Source organism: Botryllus schlosseri, chromosome 14, assembly GCF_051294905.1.
Source record: "Botryllus schlosseri isolate E-star chromosome 14, Bs_hap1, whole genome shotgun sequence".
In the NCBI taxonomy this organism is placed as follows: Eukaryota; Metazoa; Chordata; class Ascidiacea; order Stolidobranchia; family Styelidae; genus Botryllus; species Botryllus schlosseri.
The window spans coordinates 1979677-1999344 of NC_137249.1; the positions used below are offsets into that span (position 1 = coordinate 1979677).

The following is a 19668-nucleotide window of genomic DNA, read 5'->3' on the forward strand; positions in this document are numbered from 1 at the left end:
ATGCATAACTATTTTTGCTCACTTTCAACCAATAGAAGCAAAGTCATTGCAGTTGAAAATTTTGGATTCGTGAAAATAGCCTGGACACTGAATAGTGGGTAATCCCAGAATAATGAATGAAAAACTCAAGTAACTTTGCTCCTATGGTTGGAATTACGTCAAAATTCTGTCATCCCCCAACCCTAATGTGCGTGCCCCGACTCAAAACACAAGAAATTTTGGTGTGGGGTTCACGGGAAACATTTGTTGGTTTTATGGGAAACACTGGTTTGATATGGGGCGTATATTAGCGCTGTTCGAAAAAATAACTTCAGCTTCAGATTTCACTGTCTATGTGATAAAATTGTTGGGTTGGTGAAAACAACGCTGCACGCCAACTTTACCTCGATTCATACCGGTAAAAGCGATTTTCTTGCAGTAGAAAGTTTTGAATTTATCATTAAAAAAAATTAAAAATTCCAAAATTTTTCTGTCAACCCCATAAAATTGTTAGGCTGTCAGTAGAGATGATGCACACCGAATTTAGCTCAATTCCAACCACTAGATGCGAGGTTGTTGCATTAGAAAAATTTGGATTTGAATTAAATAATATTTATTATAAAATGATGGAATTGAAATTTTTTCTACTGCAATAACTTAACTTCTGGTGGATGGAATTGAGCCAAATTTGGTGTGCATCATCTCTACTGACAGCCTAACAATTTTATGGGGTTGACAGAATAATTTTGAATTTTTTTTTCCAATGATAAATTTTTAACTTTCTACTGCAAGAAAACCGCTTCTACTGGTTGGAATTGAGCCAAATTTGGTGTGCAGCGTTGTTTCAACCACCCTAACAATTTTATCACATAGCCAGTGAAATCTGAATAAATAATTTTTTGTAACAGCCCTAGCGTCTATCTTGAATACCCGGAAAAAGCAGAAGATCACTAAAAAAATAAAGTCTGTCACCTTGTAGTCGCAAAGTTCGTAATCGCCGACGATATACTCGGAGAGAGACCCTTTCAAGACGTAGTCTTCTGGATTGTTGGTGGGCAACGGAATGCCTTTGTCGTGACACATGCGTACGGCTTCGCGAATCAGGTCGTCCGAATGCCACTTGGGATTCACCTTGATCAGATCCAAACCCTGAAACACAAATCCAAGGAAACTGAACATTAGGGGTGTTCAAAAATTACTTTTTTTTTCTCAAATTGTTCTGGCTACTTGATAAAATAGTTAGGTTACCTAATTTATGCCAACACACCAAATTTCGTTCAATTCCAGGAAGTAGCCGCATTGCCACAGGAGAAGAAAGTTTCTATTTATTACAAAAAAATAAATAAACAAAATTCCAAAATTTTCAGTTCACCCCGTGAAAGTGTTGGGTGGTCTATAGAAACGATGTTCAACAAATTTGGCTCTGCCAATTTGGCTCTGCCAGGTATAAACTAGAGTGTCAACCGCCATGCCACTGTTAGTTAGGGCTGGGCAAAATCGAGTACCTGCAGGGTTGTAATGACTCAAATATTGACTCGACTCGATTTTTTGGTGACTCGATTAGACTTGAGTCATTTTTTTAAATGCGTAAAATGATTCGAGTCGAGTCAAATTTTGTACTGACTCGACTTGTACTCGAGTCATTCTGCACGACTCGAACCAAGTCATATGACTCGAGATTAACACGGCCAAGAGAGACATTTCATTGTAACTTTGAAGAACAGTAAAGTCACCACACGATTGGTATTTCGTCTATCAGTCCTGTTACTTGGAAAATAGGGCCAGAAACTGTCACGACTGAGGAAAATTACGATATTATGAACGCGAGCCATTCTATTTCACTCGAGTTGGAAAAAGTAATGACTTGGACTTGAGTCAAAACACGATGACTGGGACTCGAGCCTCTACTAGCTGACTTGGACTCGGACTCGACTCAGAGGTGAATTGAAAATGACTCGACTTGACTCGAGTCAAAACTATAAAAGTGAGAATGACTTGTGACTCGGAACCTTGTGACTTGGTTATAACCCTAACTTCAGTTTTCAGTAGCCTACTCTTAAAACTCATCTCTGACTATTCGATTCGAATTGTTAGAATTAATAGTCGCTTCAAATTCGAGTACTCAATCATTGTGCCCACGCCTACTTTTAATCCCGGCGAGATTCTTGATCTCCTGCGTGATCTTCTTCTGCTGGATGTCCCCTTGACGTTTCACCAGTTTCAGCATCGGGATCTCTTGTCTCAAGTCGATCTGTGCCGATAACGTCAAAATCAGACTGAATCTCCTCCATATTACTCGTCTGGACGTGCGTTTACAAGGCAAAGGGCACCAGAATATTGACATTACCGACCGCATTTAGTTAAGGAAAGTCACCTTTGTTTAAAGAAAACGTATCAATTTATGCTTTGACATTAAAATCGGTGGATTTTGTCAGGAAGAAATAATAACATTGTACTCGTACAAGCAGGTTTACAATTCCACGTAACATCGTTTTTCAAAGGCTGACGTCTTTTTTCAACGTTATAAATATCGAGGCATTTTTTTGAAATGAGATGACTAAGTACTAACTAGGACTGTTCAAAAAAACTTTTCCTTCAGATGTCACTGGCTACTTGATAAAATTGTCAGGTTGGTTAAAAAAAACGCTGCACATCAACTTTGGCTCCATTTCAACCAGTAGAAGCAAGATTCGTTTTGAATTTATCATTAAAAACAAAACAATAAAATTTCAAAATTTTTCTGCTGACCCCATAAATTTGTTAGGCTGTCAGTAGAGATGATGCGTACCAAATTTGACTCAATTCCGACCACTAGAAGCGAAGATATTGCAGTAGAAAAATTTCTAATTCCATGATTTTATAATAAATATTTAAAGAGTTAGTCACCGTAAATACTATTTTATTCAAATCCAAATTTTTCTACTGCAATAATTTCGCTTCTAGTGGTTGGAATGGAGCCAAATTTGGTGCGCATCATCTCTGCACGAATCTCGCTTTTACTGGTTGGGATGGAGCCAAAGTTGGTGTGCAGCGTTTTTTTAAACCAACCTAACAATTTTATCAAGTAGCCAGTGAAATCTGAAGGAAGAGTGTTTTTTGAACAGCCCTAATGACTAGTTCTAATTCTAATTAGGCATTTTGAAAAGCGAGCAGATCTAATTCTAGTTGCGCATTGAAAAAAAAACTAGTTGTCGAACAGCTAGAAAGTTACATATGTCGTCCTTTGGTGCGAATCGTGATACCGATGTTCTATCGCGTGATGCTGCTAGCTCTAATAGTGGCGTAGCCCAGGGTAGGTGGGTTCTGGGTTCGAAAGCCCTCCCATTTAAAACTTGTACTGCTGTTCATGTGAAAATACCATCTGATATAAATTAATGAGTTGCTTCTGAATGCAAGTTAGTTGTGTTTTAGTGAGTTAATGGCAGATTTTAGAGGGCGTTAGTTCTAGTTCTAGGTGAGAGTCTTGAAAACTGATTACTGCATTTGTTTAGTTATAGTATTAGTTCTAGTTACGCATTTAGAAAATCCAGCGATTCCCACAAGTCTGGCCACAAAATATAAGCTATTCTTGTCCACAAGGCGACCACTGATCTAGAAGATGATGTAATCCAACATGGTAACAGAAAATGACCATGACTCACAACTGGAATATATGCGACAACAATTCCGTCACATTTGGAAAACTGACAAACAACCGGGAATTTCCAAAGGTGTGTGTGATTAAAATTTTCAAAACAGTCACGGTCACCTACCACGGTTGGTAACTATAGGAAAAACCTGTGCGCTGATCAATCGGTCTCCTACAAACTTACAGTTTAAGCCAACCTTTAAAGCAAAGCGCTATATAGTTCAAAACTTACATCGAAACAGATCGTGACGATGTTGAAAACAATGGCCGAGAATGCATCATTATGACAAACACCGAATCATCACTCCGGTCACAACATACTTATTGGCGTCTTGATTACTTCCAGTGTGTGAAGTGTGAAGTGTGAAAGCTACTGTTTAACTGGTTTCCACAATTTGATCTAACAAAAGATACAGGCAACCCATCATTTCAAGTTGACTTTTACAAGCAACGGGATTTCCAGAATGTGCAGCTAGAACTAGAACTACTTGCTTTTTAAGGCAAGCAATTAGAACTAGAACTACCGTTGGCTACTCGCTTTTCAAAATTCCAACTAGAACTAGAACTATTCACTTTTTAAAACTCTCAACTAGAACTAGAACTACTCGCTTTTTAAAACTCTCAACTAGAACTAGAACTACTCGCTTTTTAAAACTCTCAACTAGAACTAGAACTATTCATCTGAAAACTCGCAACTAGAACTACTCACTTTTCGAAAATCCCAACTAGAACTAAAACTACTCGCTTTTTAAGAATCTAAGCTAGAACTAGAAATACTCGGTTTTCAAAACTCTCAACTAGAACTACAACTGTCCACCTCAAAAATTGAAACTAGAGCTAGAACCGCTAGATTTGCAAAACTCATGTCTAGAACTAGAACTACTCGCTTTGCGAAAGTAGCAACTAGAACCAGAAATATCAACCTACAAAAATCCGCAACTAGGTACCGTAATTAAATGACAAGTATCCACGTTCAAATCCGGAGAAAATAATACCAATTATCCAATCAAAAATTAGCGAATAAATATTGGAAATAAAATCGACCGGGTTTCAAGTTTGAGATGGGAGGGGTTTTGACCCCCAACACCAACCCCCTGGCTGCGCCCCTATTAGTAGCGATGACTCTGAGCTAGCGATGGCGGCAAGAACATCACACAACAGAACACCGGTATCACGATTCACAACAAATGTACGATTGTACGTAACTGATTTTTTAATGCGCGATTAAACTAGAACTACCATCTTTTCAAAATCCGTGACTACAACTATAACTACCAGTACTCAAAAATGGTATTTAGCTGACTGTCAAGTGACGAAATTGGTGTTTTATACAAATCCGATTTCGAGCATTTGTATCAATGACTAAGAGTGGACTCTGTGAGAACTGAAGTAAAACGGCATTGTGACGTTACTTGAAAGAATCAAATTCGATCGCCCACCTCTGACAAGCGCCTGGATTCGGTCACTATCTCTTCGGTAGTGCCCAGACAAGTCACATACATGAAGACATACATCTCCGAATTTTTCAGCTCCCCGAATAGAGGGTATCGACACGCTTCGTCCCAGAGTGACTGAGAAAAAAGTAATTTAAAACCAGGAAAATTCATAGTTTTTTCAAATTAGATTAGAATTAGAACAATAGCCTAATATTTTTCCAAAATTAAATTAGAAGTAGGCCTATAGGGTCACGTATTTTGGAAATCGACTCAAATTCATAATTTGAAAGACGACAAGAATCAAGTTCCCGTCAAATCTGAGCTTCTCCTATAGCATTTTCAGGATAACCAGAAATTACACTAGAAGTAAAATGAGAGTGAAACAATCATTTCGCAAATTTGATCAAAATTAGATTGCTAGCATTTCGCAGTAAGTAGTCTTATCCAGGGGTTCCCAACCTTTATTGACCCTTTTGAAAACTTTAATAACTTATCACTTTCGAACCTTCAAAACAAAAAAACAAAAAACAAAAAACAAAAAAAAATCAAAAAAACGTTTTAATTACAAAATCGGTTTACACAATTATAGCGGAGTGGACAGAGAGATGATAGATTTTAACAATGCAACTTTTGCAACTTTTTTTTTACAGCTTCCGGCAGCTTCCTAAATACTCGGAAGTAATGTAGAATGCTGTTTTAAGCTGTTTGAAGGAATCTTATTTGATTTTTCATGAAAGTTTTTTCGATTTTTCATGCAACCAACTTTTTACTGGAAATATTCGGCAGTATATGTAAATAGATCGATTGATTATGTCACTGTTATTTGAGAATTTTGGTAAAATACACGGCCAAATTAGACTGAAATACCGTAAATCAGCACTGAAGTAACGATCTAACAGGTATATATTTCGGGAGATGAGCCGGAGAGATGACCTGTTTTTTTAGTCAACCAATGGAGAATGTGGATGGAAAACTGTATTTCGGGAGTGGAACTGGTGGGAAGTTGGCCTCTTTTTTTAGTCAGCCGACCAAAATGTGGTCTTTTAGTGCAACTTTTGTGAAAAATAAATGCAACTTTCGACGGATTTAACTGCGGCAAAAACTTGTCCTACTTATGACCCATAGGTTGTGAAACCCTGGCCTCATCAGACAACGAGAATTATCTAGATTTTCAAGTCCGAGTAGAGATGTTGACACGATCAAAATAACGTTTACATTCAAATATCCAGAATCCAAGTCTAGCCACATCTAAAATGCCTCACCGTTTTGATATATTCAATTGTGGAGTTTCTCTCCACATCCATTGGAATAAAAATTCCAGTGGGCAAAAGGAAATCCACCAGCACTGTACTCGTGGAGTGGTGGCCCCACTCGTCGTAAATATCCTCCTCATCTTCATCATGCATTGCAAACATCGTCAAATATTCTATTAGAATAAAATTAATGAATAATATAATCATATTAACACAAACATAAATATTTTCGGCTGACACTCGTCAGGGGTAATCGTCAGCAAACTGGTACAGAATTGGAAAGAACATTGTATATCAACAATCGTTACGTCAAATATGACGTCAAGGCATGAAAATTCGAATAAAATAAGCTAGTTATAAAGACAATCATTTTACTTATCTCAACAGCCCAAAATAGAAAGAAATTCTGCAATATATCCTTAACCCAAAAATAGCGCTGGAAAAATCGAGTACCGGTACCAGTACCAGGCTCCAAGTCGAGTATCAAGAATTATGACGTCATAGCAATGTTAATGATGCGGAAAGTTCAAATAGGTACCTCTTATGCGACCACAAAGGATATAATGTCAGTTCCACAACACATTACAGACAATGCAATATTTTTAAACCATGCCTATTTCATTGTACTTTGTGACAATAATGAGGTCTGATCATGACTTCATAGAAATGTTATTTGGACTATGTGCGAAGCTTCGTACCATACATATTTTGTAGGCCTACTCTATGATCATACGACTAATAAACGTTTCAAAGCTACTACAGTAGAAAAAAAATGTATCAAAACTATAATTCTTGTATAATATAAAGTCTCTTAAGTGTGAATATCAGTGTTGTGATGAGTAGAGTCACAGCTTGACTAGAGTTAATTTGCAAATAATGACTGGACTCAGTGTTTTAGAAATGCAGATTGACTCGTGACTTGAAGCAAAATTTACAAGTCGAATCAAGTGATAAGTGTCACTTAAATCGCTGTATCTTCCACGAGTCCGGATTGTTGCAGTTTTCCTCGTATTAAACTAGTGTCAAAGTAATCTAATATCATAATGTAGGCTACTTCTCTTCTGTAAACGGCACCCAGTGCTCATAATTACCAACCCTCTTGTATGATTTAAATCGAACGAATATCGTTAATAGGTTTGTATTACTTGTCAACAATTGGAGCGGGCTAAAATTGTATACCACGGATGTGGAATGCATTGAATCATACCAATTTCTTTTAAATTTTCAAGGGTTCGTATTCTATCTACCATTACTTTCGTAATTTAGCAGTTCCACGTATCCGTGAGCGATACAGCGCCCTTTTGTGCGTATATTCAATTTCATATTCGTCCCTTGATTCAGAATAAATAGGGACTTAATCTGTATTCAAAACAGCCAGTAAAATCCATAGACTGTGAAGGAAGCTTCAACTTGAATTGACTAGTGACTCGACTTTACTCGCGTCACCTTCGAAAATCGATTGACTTATTTGACTCGAGTCGAAATGTGAAATGACTCGAGATGACTTGTGACTCGAAGGGGGTGACTTGATCCCGGCACTGGTAAAGAGGCGTATAACTTCAGTAGTAAAAAATTCAAATCTCTCTAATGAACTCAAACCATTACACAAATACAATTAATACTCGATTTGGATTTGTGTACATGAGCCCTGCCGTAATCATGAGGCCACCCCCCCTCTGGGCAACCCTGGTAGGCTAGGCCTATAGTGCTACTCTTATCCGTACTGGTGTGAACAATTGATACCGGACTTCAATCGCAAAAAATTTCACCATGATTGCGGTTATTGTTCTGAGCAATGCCAATTTTTAGGCGATGTTTCAGGAGTTGCAGCACTGTGAACAGACAGGTATTTCAATTTTCTGATTTAGTACAACATATGGCTCTTAATGAATATGCTTTTTCGGCTATAAATGGAATTTCACCTACAAGTTAAAATTCAAGCATTTTTTGCAGTCGATATTTGGCATAATTAAGCCACAGCCTCTGGCTGTTACAGAAGTCAGAAAGCAATGCTATCTGTATCCTAAAATAGATATAAATCCCTCAATTACGAATACACTGATTATTACTACGGTATTGCACTAATATATATACGTTTAATTTCAAACCAATTTATAGCTAAAAATTTTATCATTTCAATACACCACAACACTGCGATACAATGAAAGATATGAAGGTGTCGAAATGACTTTAAGTAGTCTTCGAAATCGGACACCCACCATGCCTACGCGATATGAAAAGGAGGCATGCGCACTGAATGAAAAGTAAAAGATGATATAAAAGGACAGGTGACAAAAAAGGTGCTGTGTCGGAAGGCGAGATTGATAGGTCAAGTCGTGGTCCGATAAACTAGAGGGCCAACTAGTTTTTGTGCTTGTTGAAATATCCGTAATCTCCGGTACAATTGCTATTAATTTCTATATTCTGGCAATTGTTATGAACTTGTGCTTAAACGCTCAATGACTCACAAGACCTAACTGTCTTGCGTCTAAGGTCGAACTCTGAACAGCAACGTATCTATCTAATTTACCACCACAAATTATTTCAGTCAATATTGTCACTGCAAGATATGGCCGTGGCCGAAAGAAGATGATGCTTTACAATTACTTAATTATTTCAAAATGGGTAAAACGGATGTAAACTACTCTGATTTCGCTGCGACGATATAGTATCCAGTAAACAAATATAATTGCCTGACCTCACTTGACTTCCCGGGGCTCAGCAACACTCGACACCGCGACACTCCAAAACAGCTCCGCGAATTCGGATAACAGTGTTTACTTGCAAGTAATGTCCAAGTTCGTTTTCAATAACAACACAGTCATCACCGTAAGTCCATAACCAAATCCTTTTGCTGTATCTGCAGATTACTTGCTCAAGATGTCGTTGTAGACGAGCGCGAGATTTGGTAAACAAGCTACTTCCTTGTAGGTTTTATGCTTGAACAAACGTGACGTCATCCTGCCAGACGTCGCGGGTCCGGAGGGAGGAAGTTGCGGATCCGTTCGACCGTAAAAATATCAGTTCGGTTCAATTTAATGACAATTTTATCGTTTAAAAACAACGCGAGTTTGCGATTTAAATGGAAAGATAGGTAGTGGTCAGGGTACTAACCAAGTCAGTCGTCAACATTACGGGACCACGATCTGACATATCGATGTCGCCTTCTTTCACTTGCCACCTTATTTTGTTGGTTATTTGTCCCTTTATGTTAACTTCTTTGTCATTCTATGTCATCGTCTTTTTTTCTTTTTCATTCAGCGCGCATGCCTCCTCTTTACATCGCCGAGACCTGGGCAGGTATATCCAGAACTCATAGAACAACCTGGCCAGGTGGGTCAGGGATTTCAAAGACTACTTCAAGTCGTTCCGACACCTTCCTATCTTTTCGTTGTATCGCAGACTTTGTGGTGTTTTTGAAATTTCCAATTCAATTCAATTTGTTGTTAACAATTATTATCAACAATACACCACAAGACTGCGATACAATGAAAAGATAGGAAAGGTGTCGGAACGACTTGAAGTAGTCTTTGAAATCAGACACCGGCCTAGCTAGACGATGTAAAAAGGAGGCACGCACAGCGAATGAATATGCTCACACACACACACACACACATACACACACACACACACACACACACACACATACACATACATTCACACACAGTGCACAGCACATATACACAGACGCACACACGATCGGGTCCGTCTATTTTGTGCATGTCGGCTATGTCGGCTATGTCGACTATGTCGGCTATGTCGGCTATGTCGCAGCTATGTAGCAGCTATGTCGACTATGTCACAGATATGTCGGAGCTATTTGGACTTTGTTGCAGCTATAGGTCGACTATGTGACAGATGTTGCTGATATATGTCGAGTATGTCGGCTATGTCGCAGCTATGTCGCGGCTATGTCGGCTATGTCGGTTATGCATCAGCTATCTCGGCTATGTCGCTTACGTACGGAGTTATTTAAGATTTTCCTGGATCCTTGATCGGTGGATAATCCGAGAATATCAACGAAAAACTCGAATAACTCCGCTTCTACTCGTTGGGATTGATTCAAATTTATTTTGCATCGTCTTTGATGACATTTCAACAATTTCATGGGGTTGACAGAAAAATTTGATTTTTTTTTAATTTTCGCCAATAAATTAAAATTTTTAATCGGATCTGCGGAGTCTTATAATTGTTAAAATTGAACCAAATTTGGTGTGCAGCGTTTTTTAGGGTAACATCTCAATTTAATCAATGAATGGCTGGAATCCGAAAAAATTATTTTTGAACAGACCTAATGTAGATACATACACGAACTTATACCGTAGTAGAATATACTTTATATTCAAATACTTATAACTGACCACCAGGAAAGCTAGACAACACGGGAACCCAAACTTTTTCCGTCTATTGTATTTGCATTACAAATAGTATGACATTGCAACGTATAAAGACAACTAGCATCTGCTTCTGGATCAGACTTCGGCATTTAATACTTTGCCTGAAACATATGTATAAGCCAATGTCAAAATTTAAATTATTGCAAAATCCACTTCTGCATGTCCGGAGTTGATTACGTAGTCGACATAACCGCAACATAGCTGCGACATAGCCGACATAGTTGACATATATCTGCGACTTCTGTCACACAGTCGACTTATAGCTGCGACAAAGTCCAAATAGCTCCGACATATCTATGACATAGTCGACATAGCCGACATAGCTGCGACAGCCGACATAACCGCTACATAGCTGCGACATAGCCGCTACATAGCTGCGACATAGCCGCTACTAAGTTCGTGTATGTATCTACATTAGGTCTGTTCAAAAATAATTTTTTCGGATTCCAGCCATTCATTGATTAAATTAAGATGTTACCCTAAAAAACGCTGCACACCAAATTTGGTTCAATTCTAACAATTATAAGACTCCGCAGATCCGATTAAAAATTTTAATTTATTGGCGAAAATTTAAAAAAAAAATCGCCAACCCCATGAAATTGTTGAAATGTCATCAAAGACGATGCAAAATAAATTTGAATCAATCCCAACTAGTAGAAGCGGAGTTATTCGAGTTTTTCGTTGATAGTCTTGGATTATCCACCGATCAAGGATCAAGGAAAATCTCAAATAACTCCGTACGTAAGCGACATAGCCGAGATAGCTGATGCATAACCGACATAGCCGCGACATAGCCGCGACATAGCTGCGACATAGCCGACATAGCCGCGACATAGCCGACATACTCGACATATATCAGCAACATCTGTCACATAGTCGACCTATAGCTGCAACAAAGTCCAAATAGCTCCAACATATCTGTGACATATAGTCGACATAGCCGCTACATAGCTGCGACATAGCCGACATAGCCGACATAGTCGACATAGCCGACATAGCCGACATGCACAAAATAGACGGACCCTAAATATACTGCTACATGGATGTTGTATTGAAAGAAAAAACATTTTCGCGACTCATGTTGATTCGCTGCAATCAGCAACCGCTGCAGAAAATGGTTTAGTTTATTCTGTACTGATTACAGAATAGTTCTGTCCGTCTGATTTTTCAGTAATTTCGTTGTACCGACGTTCATGTGGAAGGCTGGAACGCCGAATTCGAATAAAATAAAAATGAATGAGTTGATTGAGAATTAAATTTCGTTAGTTGTGTTTTAGATAATTAGTTGCCGATATTTAAATTTCGTTAGTTCTAGTTATAGTTATAGTTGCGAGTTTTGAAAATTGAGTAGTTCTAGTTCTAGTTCTAGTTGCGCTTTTTGAAAATTCAGTAGTTTGTACCAAAGAATGTACAAGTCTGATGATATCACGAATATTTAATAGTGACGTCACAGTTGATTGACATTGACAATTGAAAATGTAGAGTGAATATGGCTCCTTCGACGAAAAGGCCTTCCATTCACTGTCATAAACAGACCAGAAATATCTTTAACCAGGACTACACTCGTTATGCAGCAATTTTACGGTCGGCGGTCATTATCATCAGAACACCCATATCGTCTTAATGATCTATATCTACGTGACAAAACTGTTGGACCGACGACGATTTCGAGTTTCCAGCCACCGCATATCGTATAAGTCGACTATTTTTGGTACAAATCGTCCGTAGGCTCATACATGTTTTTCGGACGTATTTACACAATTATGGCTTAATTAGACATCGTTTGAAGAAGAAAAAAAAATGCTTTTTGAAAGGCATTTGTTTAATACATGTTTTGAACATAATGTTTTAAAACACCCTAACCCTAACTGTCACCCTACGTATGCTGCGTTGCGTACAACTAGGGATGGTGTGAACGTGAGGTTCACGTTCGCGTTCTGTGTGTGAACCTCGGAAATTTTGAGGTTCGCGTTCACAACAGAACCTTGGTAGGTTCTGCACTGTGAACCTTTTTGATAAATTGTAATTTGCACTTCATTATAAGATCTTTGGTTCAAATTTATTGCATTTCAACTCCGGGTCACTTTATGCATGGCGCTGGCAGCATAAAAAATCAACACTAAACGAGCATGCACCTTGACAACCTTAAAAGTTTTACTTGCTTTTTTGTTACAAAAAATTTCTCGAAATATCCAGCTTTCCGTTTGTGAATATTTAGTGACTCTCTGCTATGAGCTTGAGCCGCAATCATACAACATCACGAGCGATATACGTAGTCAGCGAATGATGCTTATTCAACCAATCAATGACATTGATATCGTTTTCCTATGTAAAAAATCGAGCGGGCGTACGGGGTCAATCTTGACTTCATATCTTTACTGTATCATTAAAACCAAATCCGTGCGATTAAGGTGCTGGCTACTGCTATATAACTTGTTGTTTATGGTATCGGTAGCGAGTATAGAAACCCGTTTTACACTCTGCTCAATATCAATGTAGCAATACTCAGACTCCGGACGCATTGTCCGGTCTGTCAAAGACCGTTAAGGCGTAAGCTCATATTCCCTGGTAAGTCCTCGTCGAAATTGTTGGCAAAGCGTCGGAACGTATTGATTTTATGAGATTATTATATCCTTTGATAACCGCGGTTGATACATTTAGCGGCGTTTAAAACGCCAATATGTACTTCAGCAATGTGACATTATGTGGCCCGAGTCTTCGCTAGGTATCGTGTACATTAGTATAGGCTATCACTTCATTGAAAGATAGGGTTGGAATTAGTAACATGACGTCACGAGGTTCACGTTCGTGTTCACACAGAACCTTTCAAAAAGGTTCGCTTTCACACGAACCCGAACCTTTCAGAGGTTCACACCATCCCTACGTACAACCGTTGTCTATGCGTTCTCCATGTCATATACCCGTAAAACGAAGCATACTAATATTAAAATTGCAATGTTTTGATGTGTCAAGATTGGGTCGCGAGATACCACTAAAACTACGATTTGGGTCGCGGTCTAAAAAAGTTTAAGAACACTGCCATAATGTAACAAAAATGACCATAGCTCACAATTGGAATATATGCAAGATGCAATAACAATTCCAACACATTTGGAAAAGTGACAAGCAGCAGGGAATTTCCAAAGGTGTGATCAGGAGTTTCAAAATAGTCACTATGCTGCCATAAACTACAGAAATGTGTGGCGAGATTGCGTAGCGGTATAAACCACAGATGCAACACCAATGGGTTGTGGGTTCGAGTCCGACTTCAGAATTCCGACTTAAGTGTTGGAGGTTTATCCAGGCTCCTCCTCGACATCTCATCCGTTTAACCGGTGTCTTATAAAGAGTCCAGAAGTGGGCCGTACTACAAGTCGGCAGCTACGGAATGAAAATGAAGAATATCGGCCTGCATGGTGTAAATATGACCACAGTAGGTGACAAACACCCAGAGGTGGTCAGTAACGAAGTACTTCTACTTTTTCAAAGTACTCAAGTAGTTTTCCTCTACTTCTGCTACTTACTCGAGTAGATCTGATTTTTGCTACTTCCACTTCTACTTCATAATATTTTGTGATCTACTTACTTGCTTTTCGCTATTTTCAGTTTGTCAAGTAGAAGTAGTTCAATCTTCCAATCAGGAAGATAGCCTGAGGAATTTCGGGGCTGTTTTCACGGGGTATCAACATTTAATTTTCATAAAAGTTGAGTTAAGCCGAGAATTTTCGTCGCGCTTCGCGCGCAGTGGATACGGCGTTGCCAGCATGATTTCACGAAAGTATCGATGAATATAATTTAGGTAGCGGGTTGGCGTAGTTTCGTTCACACAGATAGATCTAGATATCCCTGAGTTCACACCACATTGTCGCCCTTCACCCATATGAAATAATTCATCGCAGTATATATGGCTCATCATAACTGATGTTTCGCAATCTAGCATTTACTTGTCATATCGTAATCTAGCATGTCCATGGCGTGTCCTAACCTAGAAAAGTGGACTCTGACATTTTTTGTTAGTTTTAGAGCTGTTTCAGCATATCACTTTTGAAACTTTCTGGACTAAAGGCATGAAAAACGTGTTCCACTTTTAGATGTAGTATTTATGATTCATTTTCAATTCCCAGTCCTATATACTTTGAGTTATAATTGATATCAGTTCTTTTGTCTGGATAACATACATGTTGAAGTATAAAAGCAAGTGTAGTAATACCTTTAATTTCCGGAAATAAAGCTACAAAATATGCCATTTTTACGGTCCACCACATTTTTTATTAACGTTTACTAATCGCGCAAAGTATCCTATACGACTTCTCCGTATTGCTCTTCAACTAAACTACGAACCTTATGTTATGGGCGATGGCGCCATACCATGCTATTTCTAAAACGTGCTGTTCGAGAAAACAGGAGAAGTATCGCATTTCCATATCAATCCTATCATTTTCATCCCATGATGTGGACGAATGCTTATGCTATCGAAAATTGGATACCTGCTGGTATGCATCAATATGAATCAAGCTCGCATAGCTCAATTTGCACCTTTATACAATCCATGTGAACGAATTAGGATCGTTTTCACAACTACTTATACTTACTTGAGTACTTTTAAAGTCAGTCAATTCTACTTCTAACTAAAGTAGTTTTAGGTTGCTTATGGAAGAAGTACTTCTACTCGTACTTGAGTAGATTTTTGGTCGCTACTTCTACTTCTACTTGAGTAGTTTTATTGACTACTTTGACCACCTCTGCAAGTTTCTATGTGTCGAAGGTTTATCTGGGCTCAGGGTTGTAGCCAAGTCACAAGGATCCGAGTCACAAGTCAATCTCACTTTAATAGTTTTGACTCGAGTCAAGTCGAGTCATTTCAATTCATGACCGAGTCAAGTCCAAGTCCAAGTCAGCGAGCAGAGTGCTGAGTCCGAGTCATGGAATTATGACTCGAGTCCGAGTCCAAGTCATTGTGTTTACGGCTCAGTTTCCAGTTGAAGTCTTGGTAAACCCGCTTTTTATAACTCTGTTTGGTGATATCGAATGGTTCGCATTTGTAATATACCAATTTTCCTCACTTTTAGCAGTTTATGGTCGCATTTTCAAATACCAGTACCAACAGACGAAATCCCAATGCTGTGTTGGCTTCGGAATTACAATGAAATGTCGGTCCTGGACGTCTGAGGCTCGAGTCAATGACTTGGTTTGAGTCATGCGCAATGACTCGAGTCCAAGTCGAGTCAATACATAGATTGACTCGAATCGAGTCGAGTCATTTCCGAATTTTGAATAAATGACTCGAGTCAAGTCGAGTCATAAGAAAATCGTGACTCGAGTCGGACTCGAGTCGAATCATGACTCGAGTCATTACAACCCTGTCTGGGCTCCTCATCGCCGACCCCCGTGTTAACGTAGCGTCTTGAATAGCCTAGCTAGAAGAAGAGCGAGCCGAGCTCCAAAGTCGGCAGCAGAGTCCTGAAAGGGGACGCACGTAAGCGACAGAGAATGCAAAGTGGGAGTGCGCGTGCAAGCGAAAGTCGTCCTTATTACCCAAAGCAAACACACTGATCTTTAAGAAATGCACTGTCGTGGCGCACAAATCCTACACAGGCGATTATCGCTTGACTGTCATTTAAGTGTAATAGTAATAATAACAATACTAACAATACAAACAATCCTGATGGGAGAAATAACAACATGCAACAAAGTGATTAATAAAAACCGGAAGATGCATCATCATTAATTTTGCGCCCAAAATTTTCGAAGACACCATCCATCAGCTCTACGGGTTAACCTGATCACGGGAGCTGAGAATGAATAAATTTTTGACAGTTATGTGTGAAACTACCAACATTTTCGACGAAATCCATTCAAGGGGGTAAATTTTCGCGCCCCGCGCGACTACACACGTAATTCTATAATCTTTTCTTGACATTTCTACTCGCTATTTTGGTACATATATTATATATTGTAAGATTGCTGGGATGTTTTGCTTCTACAATAAGAAAATTTACGCAAGGCATATATCAAGAAATAAGTGACTCAGGCAAGGGCTCTCCGCGATGTTAAGTTCCCAGTAGCAAATTTCATATGAGTATTTGTCGTCCATGGTGACTCCCCGCTGGAATGCGGACGGATTGTATATGTAGTCTAGACTTAGGACACTTTTTCAGAAATTTGCAACTTGCAGAACCGGAGTAGAATTCTCAAAAACCGGTGAATTTTTTCCACTTTGTGATCGGTTGACTAAAAAAAAAAATTTTAAAAAAGAGGTCATCTTTTCCGCTCAGAGCTCAAAATACCGTTTTTCTCTCCACATTGCCAGGTGGATGACTAAAAAAAAGGTCATATTTTCGCTCAGAGCTAAATTCACCGTTTTTCACTCCGAAATACCCGCCGGAGCTTCACTTCTTTGCTAATTTGCGGCATATCACTCGCAATTTGCTCTAAATCTGACCTAAATTTTCAAAAATGAGGACAAAATCTCAAAAAAGAGGAAAAAGGGCGTCCTCCGAGGACACTTTCAAAAAAGTCAAAAAAGAGGACAAATACTCTTAAAAGAGGACGTATGGTAAGCCTAATGTAGTCGAAATGCGACTTTGAGAAAATGTTAAAAGGGTGTACCACGACGAAAAAGGTTAAAGAGCACTGGCATATGTGGTGTAACGATAGCGTACCATCGTTGTTTAGAAGTACCAAGCCATGCGTGTGATCCTGATGTAAGCCATGCTCTGGGTCTGCTGTGTTTCTTATTTAATTGGCATATTTAGTAATTGTTTACCTTTCTACAGGGATAATTAGTAATTAAGATCAATGATGTTAGTGTAGGATTGTTGTCGGAATAAATTGGTAAGATTTGCATTGTTAGATAAGACGCAGTAGGCTAGTATTGATTCTGTTTTTGTGTAACTTTTAGTTCACCGTATCACTTCCGTATTTCCACTGCAATATGAAGATTCATGCGCCTTGGCTTTAGTCAATCTTCAGTGAAGGATATACATTACAAGTGTGGATTTGGTTGTGGTACGCGTTGACTACCGGGAGCCTTTCTACGTAATTCGAGTTTGATCCGTAATATACGGTGTTCAGTATAGGGTATAACGGGGTAAAAGGCCAATGGAGGCATTTTCCCCACCCCATGCCGCGAAACGTCAAATTGATGGGCATGGATGAATGATATAATTGCACATATGATTGATACTTGGACTTTCCTGACGATCGTGGTAGAGTGGGGACGATATCTCACGCGCAAATTCCGAAATTCAATCCGTTTCGACTAATTTGGTGGTCGGGGGATATTACGTTTCCCGCTTAGGGTAGGCGTGTTGCCCCACTCTACCCTATATCATCAGTGCTCCCCAGACATCAGCACCGCCTTTCTAAGCGATTCACCTATCACCAGTATGAATAGCGAATCATAATAAAATGTTTCCGCCCGTTAATATTATTCCAAGCAAAAACACAACTGGGCAAAGTCGAGTACCCGAAGCACCAGTATTTCAATTAACACGGCCACGTCACGGACGAAACAACATTCAACAACCACCTTCAAGTTCAATCTCGCAACTAAATGGGCACAATGCCATAAGCGAATTTTAACAAAGCGACGCTGAACAAGTGAACATGCATCACGTCGCAGTAAATATGCGGAGTACAACTTGCGAGTCGACACTCGACATAAAACAACTGAAATACGATAGGCCAATTACTATAAACGCTGCGTTGTTGCAAATTCTCAAAAACAATTGCTTTCATGAATCAGACGATGAATCCGCTGTTCATTGAAATTGTACAACGTCTGTATGCAGGTGAAAAATACCACTACCATGATCGCAATTTCCGATAGTCTTTTTCGGTCCAAGGCTACAAATGAATGAGTGGAGTGGATAATGTAGTAGGAACTATTGGACGACAGGCCTATCCGTTCCCTATCCGCACTGTCAGCATCCCTGCCTCGTGATCCAACGCAAACCCACGACCGGAAAGTAGCTCAAATGAATGTTGAATAGAAATGTATTGGGCGTGATCAAAACATTCCTACCCAACAGCCACCGGTGGCTGTAACAACCAGAATTTAGTAAATATATAATACAAGGAAAATATCTAAGCAAATGATAATCACAATGCAAAGCGCTCGCTGACTGCTGGCGACCGTGACCGTCCCAGCTGGACGATCAAATTTCGCCATAAAATTATATACTCTGCCCAGTGATATTTTATGAAATACAGATTCATTGGGCATTCAGATACAAAAATTACGGATTTCTACCTCAACAACGTTGTCAAGTGCTAAAAACATTGACCGGTACAGAAGCAGGACGCTCATTATGGATATGGACATGTTCATTGTTGAATTCTACTATTTTCGCAATTCAATAAAAACCATAAACACGTGTGCGGCTAGTATCTAGCTCAGTGGTTCTCAACCGGGGACCGAGAAGCATTCTCAGGAGGCCCGCGAAACCTCTAAAGTGAATAATAGATGATACCCTAATTTGTATTTTTAAGAGGAAGATCACGAGGCTACATCATTAAACCAAGTTTATAAGTCATAAATTATCATAAAAGCGCTTCATTATTGGTAAAATTCCATGACTCACATCAACAGAATGGCTGTCTGAGATGAAATGTTCTACTGTGCAAACTCATTTTAATTGCTGAATTGCCAATAGCCGGTTCAAGTGAAGTAAGCGCCGTAAATAGAGACGGCGCCAGTGTGGAACACTGAATTGTGGGTGTGCGATAGGAGTGTAAATGTTTCACTTTAATAAGATGTGTGCTGTGCATGAACATTGAAATGAAGGTTTTTAAATTCACTAGATCTCATATGGAGCAAGTAAATTATCCGCCCTGCCTAACCATAGCACGGAAACAGATAGGAGAGAACCGTCTAGCGACGCGCTGTTGAAAAAAATGGTGTTTCCCCACAGGAAACAGCAGATACCCGAAAAGCGAAAACCTGCACATGCCCTACCATTTAGCTTACGTAG

The 19668-nt window shown here is 39.2% G+C and overlaps 1 protein-coding gene and 1 long non-coding RNA gene across 2 annotated transcripts in view; one reads left to right on the forward strand and one right to left on the reverse strand.

Annotated features, from left to right (window-relative positions):
- LOC145455939 (phosphatidylinositol 4,5-bisphosphate 3-kinase catalytic subunit beta isoform-like) overlaps positions 1 to 6958 on the reverse strand; it is a 29884-nt gene extending 22926 nt beyond the window's left edge. Inside the window, exons 1-4 of the mRNA XM_080333971.1 lie at positions 6306 to 6958; positions 5047 to 5178; positions 2111 to 2230; positions 952 to 1128 (exon numbers count right to left, since the gene is read on the reverse strand). Of these exons, the coding sequence (XP_080190097.1) occupies positions 952 to 1128; positions 2111 to 2230; positions 5047 to 5178; positions 6306 to 6503 (627 nt within the window). The 5' untranslated portion in view covers positions 6504 to 6958. The remainder of the gene's footprint in view (positions 1 to 951; positions 1129 to 2110; positions 2231 to 5046; positions 5179 to 6305) is intronic.
- LOC145456158 (uncharacterized) overlaps positions 1 to 19668 on the forward strand; it is an 86038-nt gene that overhangs the window by 21873 nt on the left and 44497 nt on the right. The gene's annotated exons all lie outside the window — the stretch shown is intronic.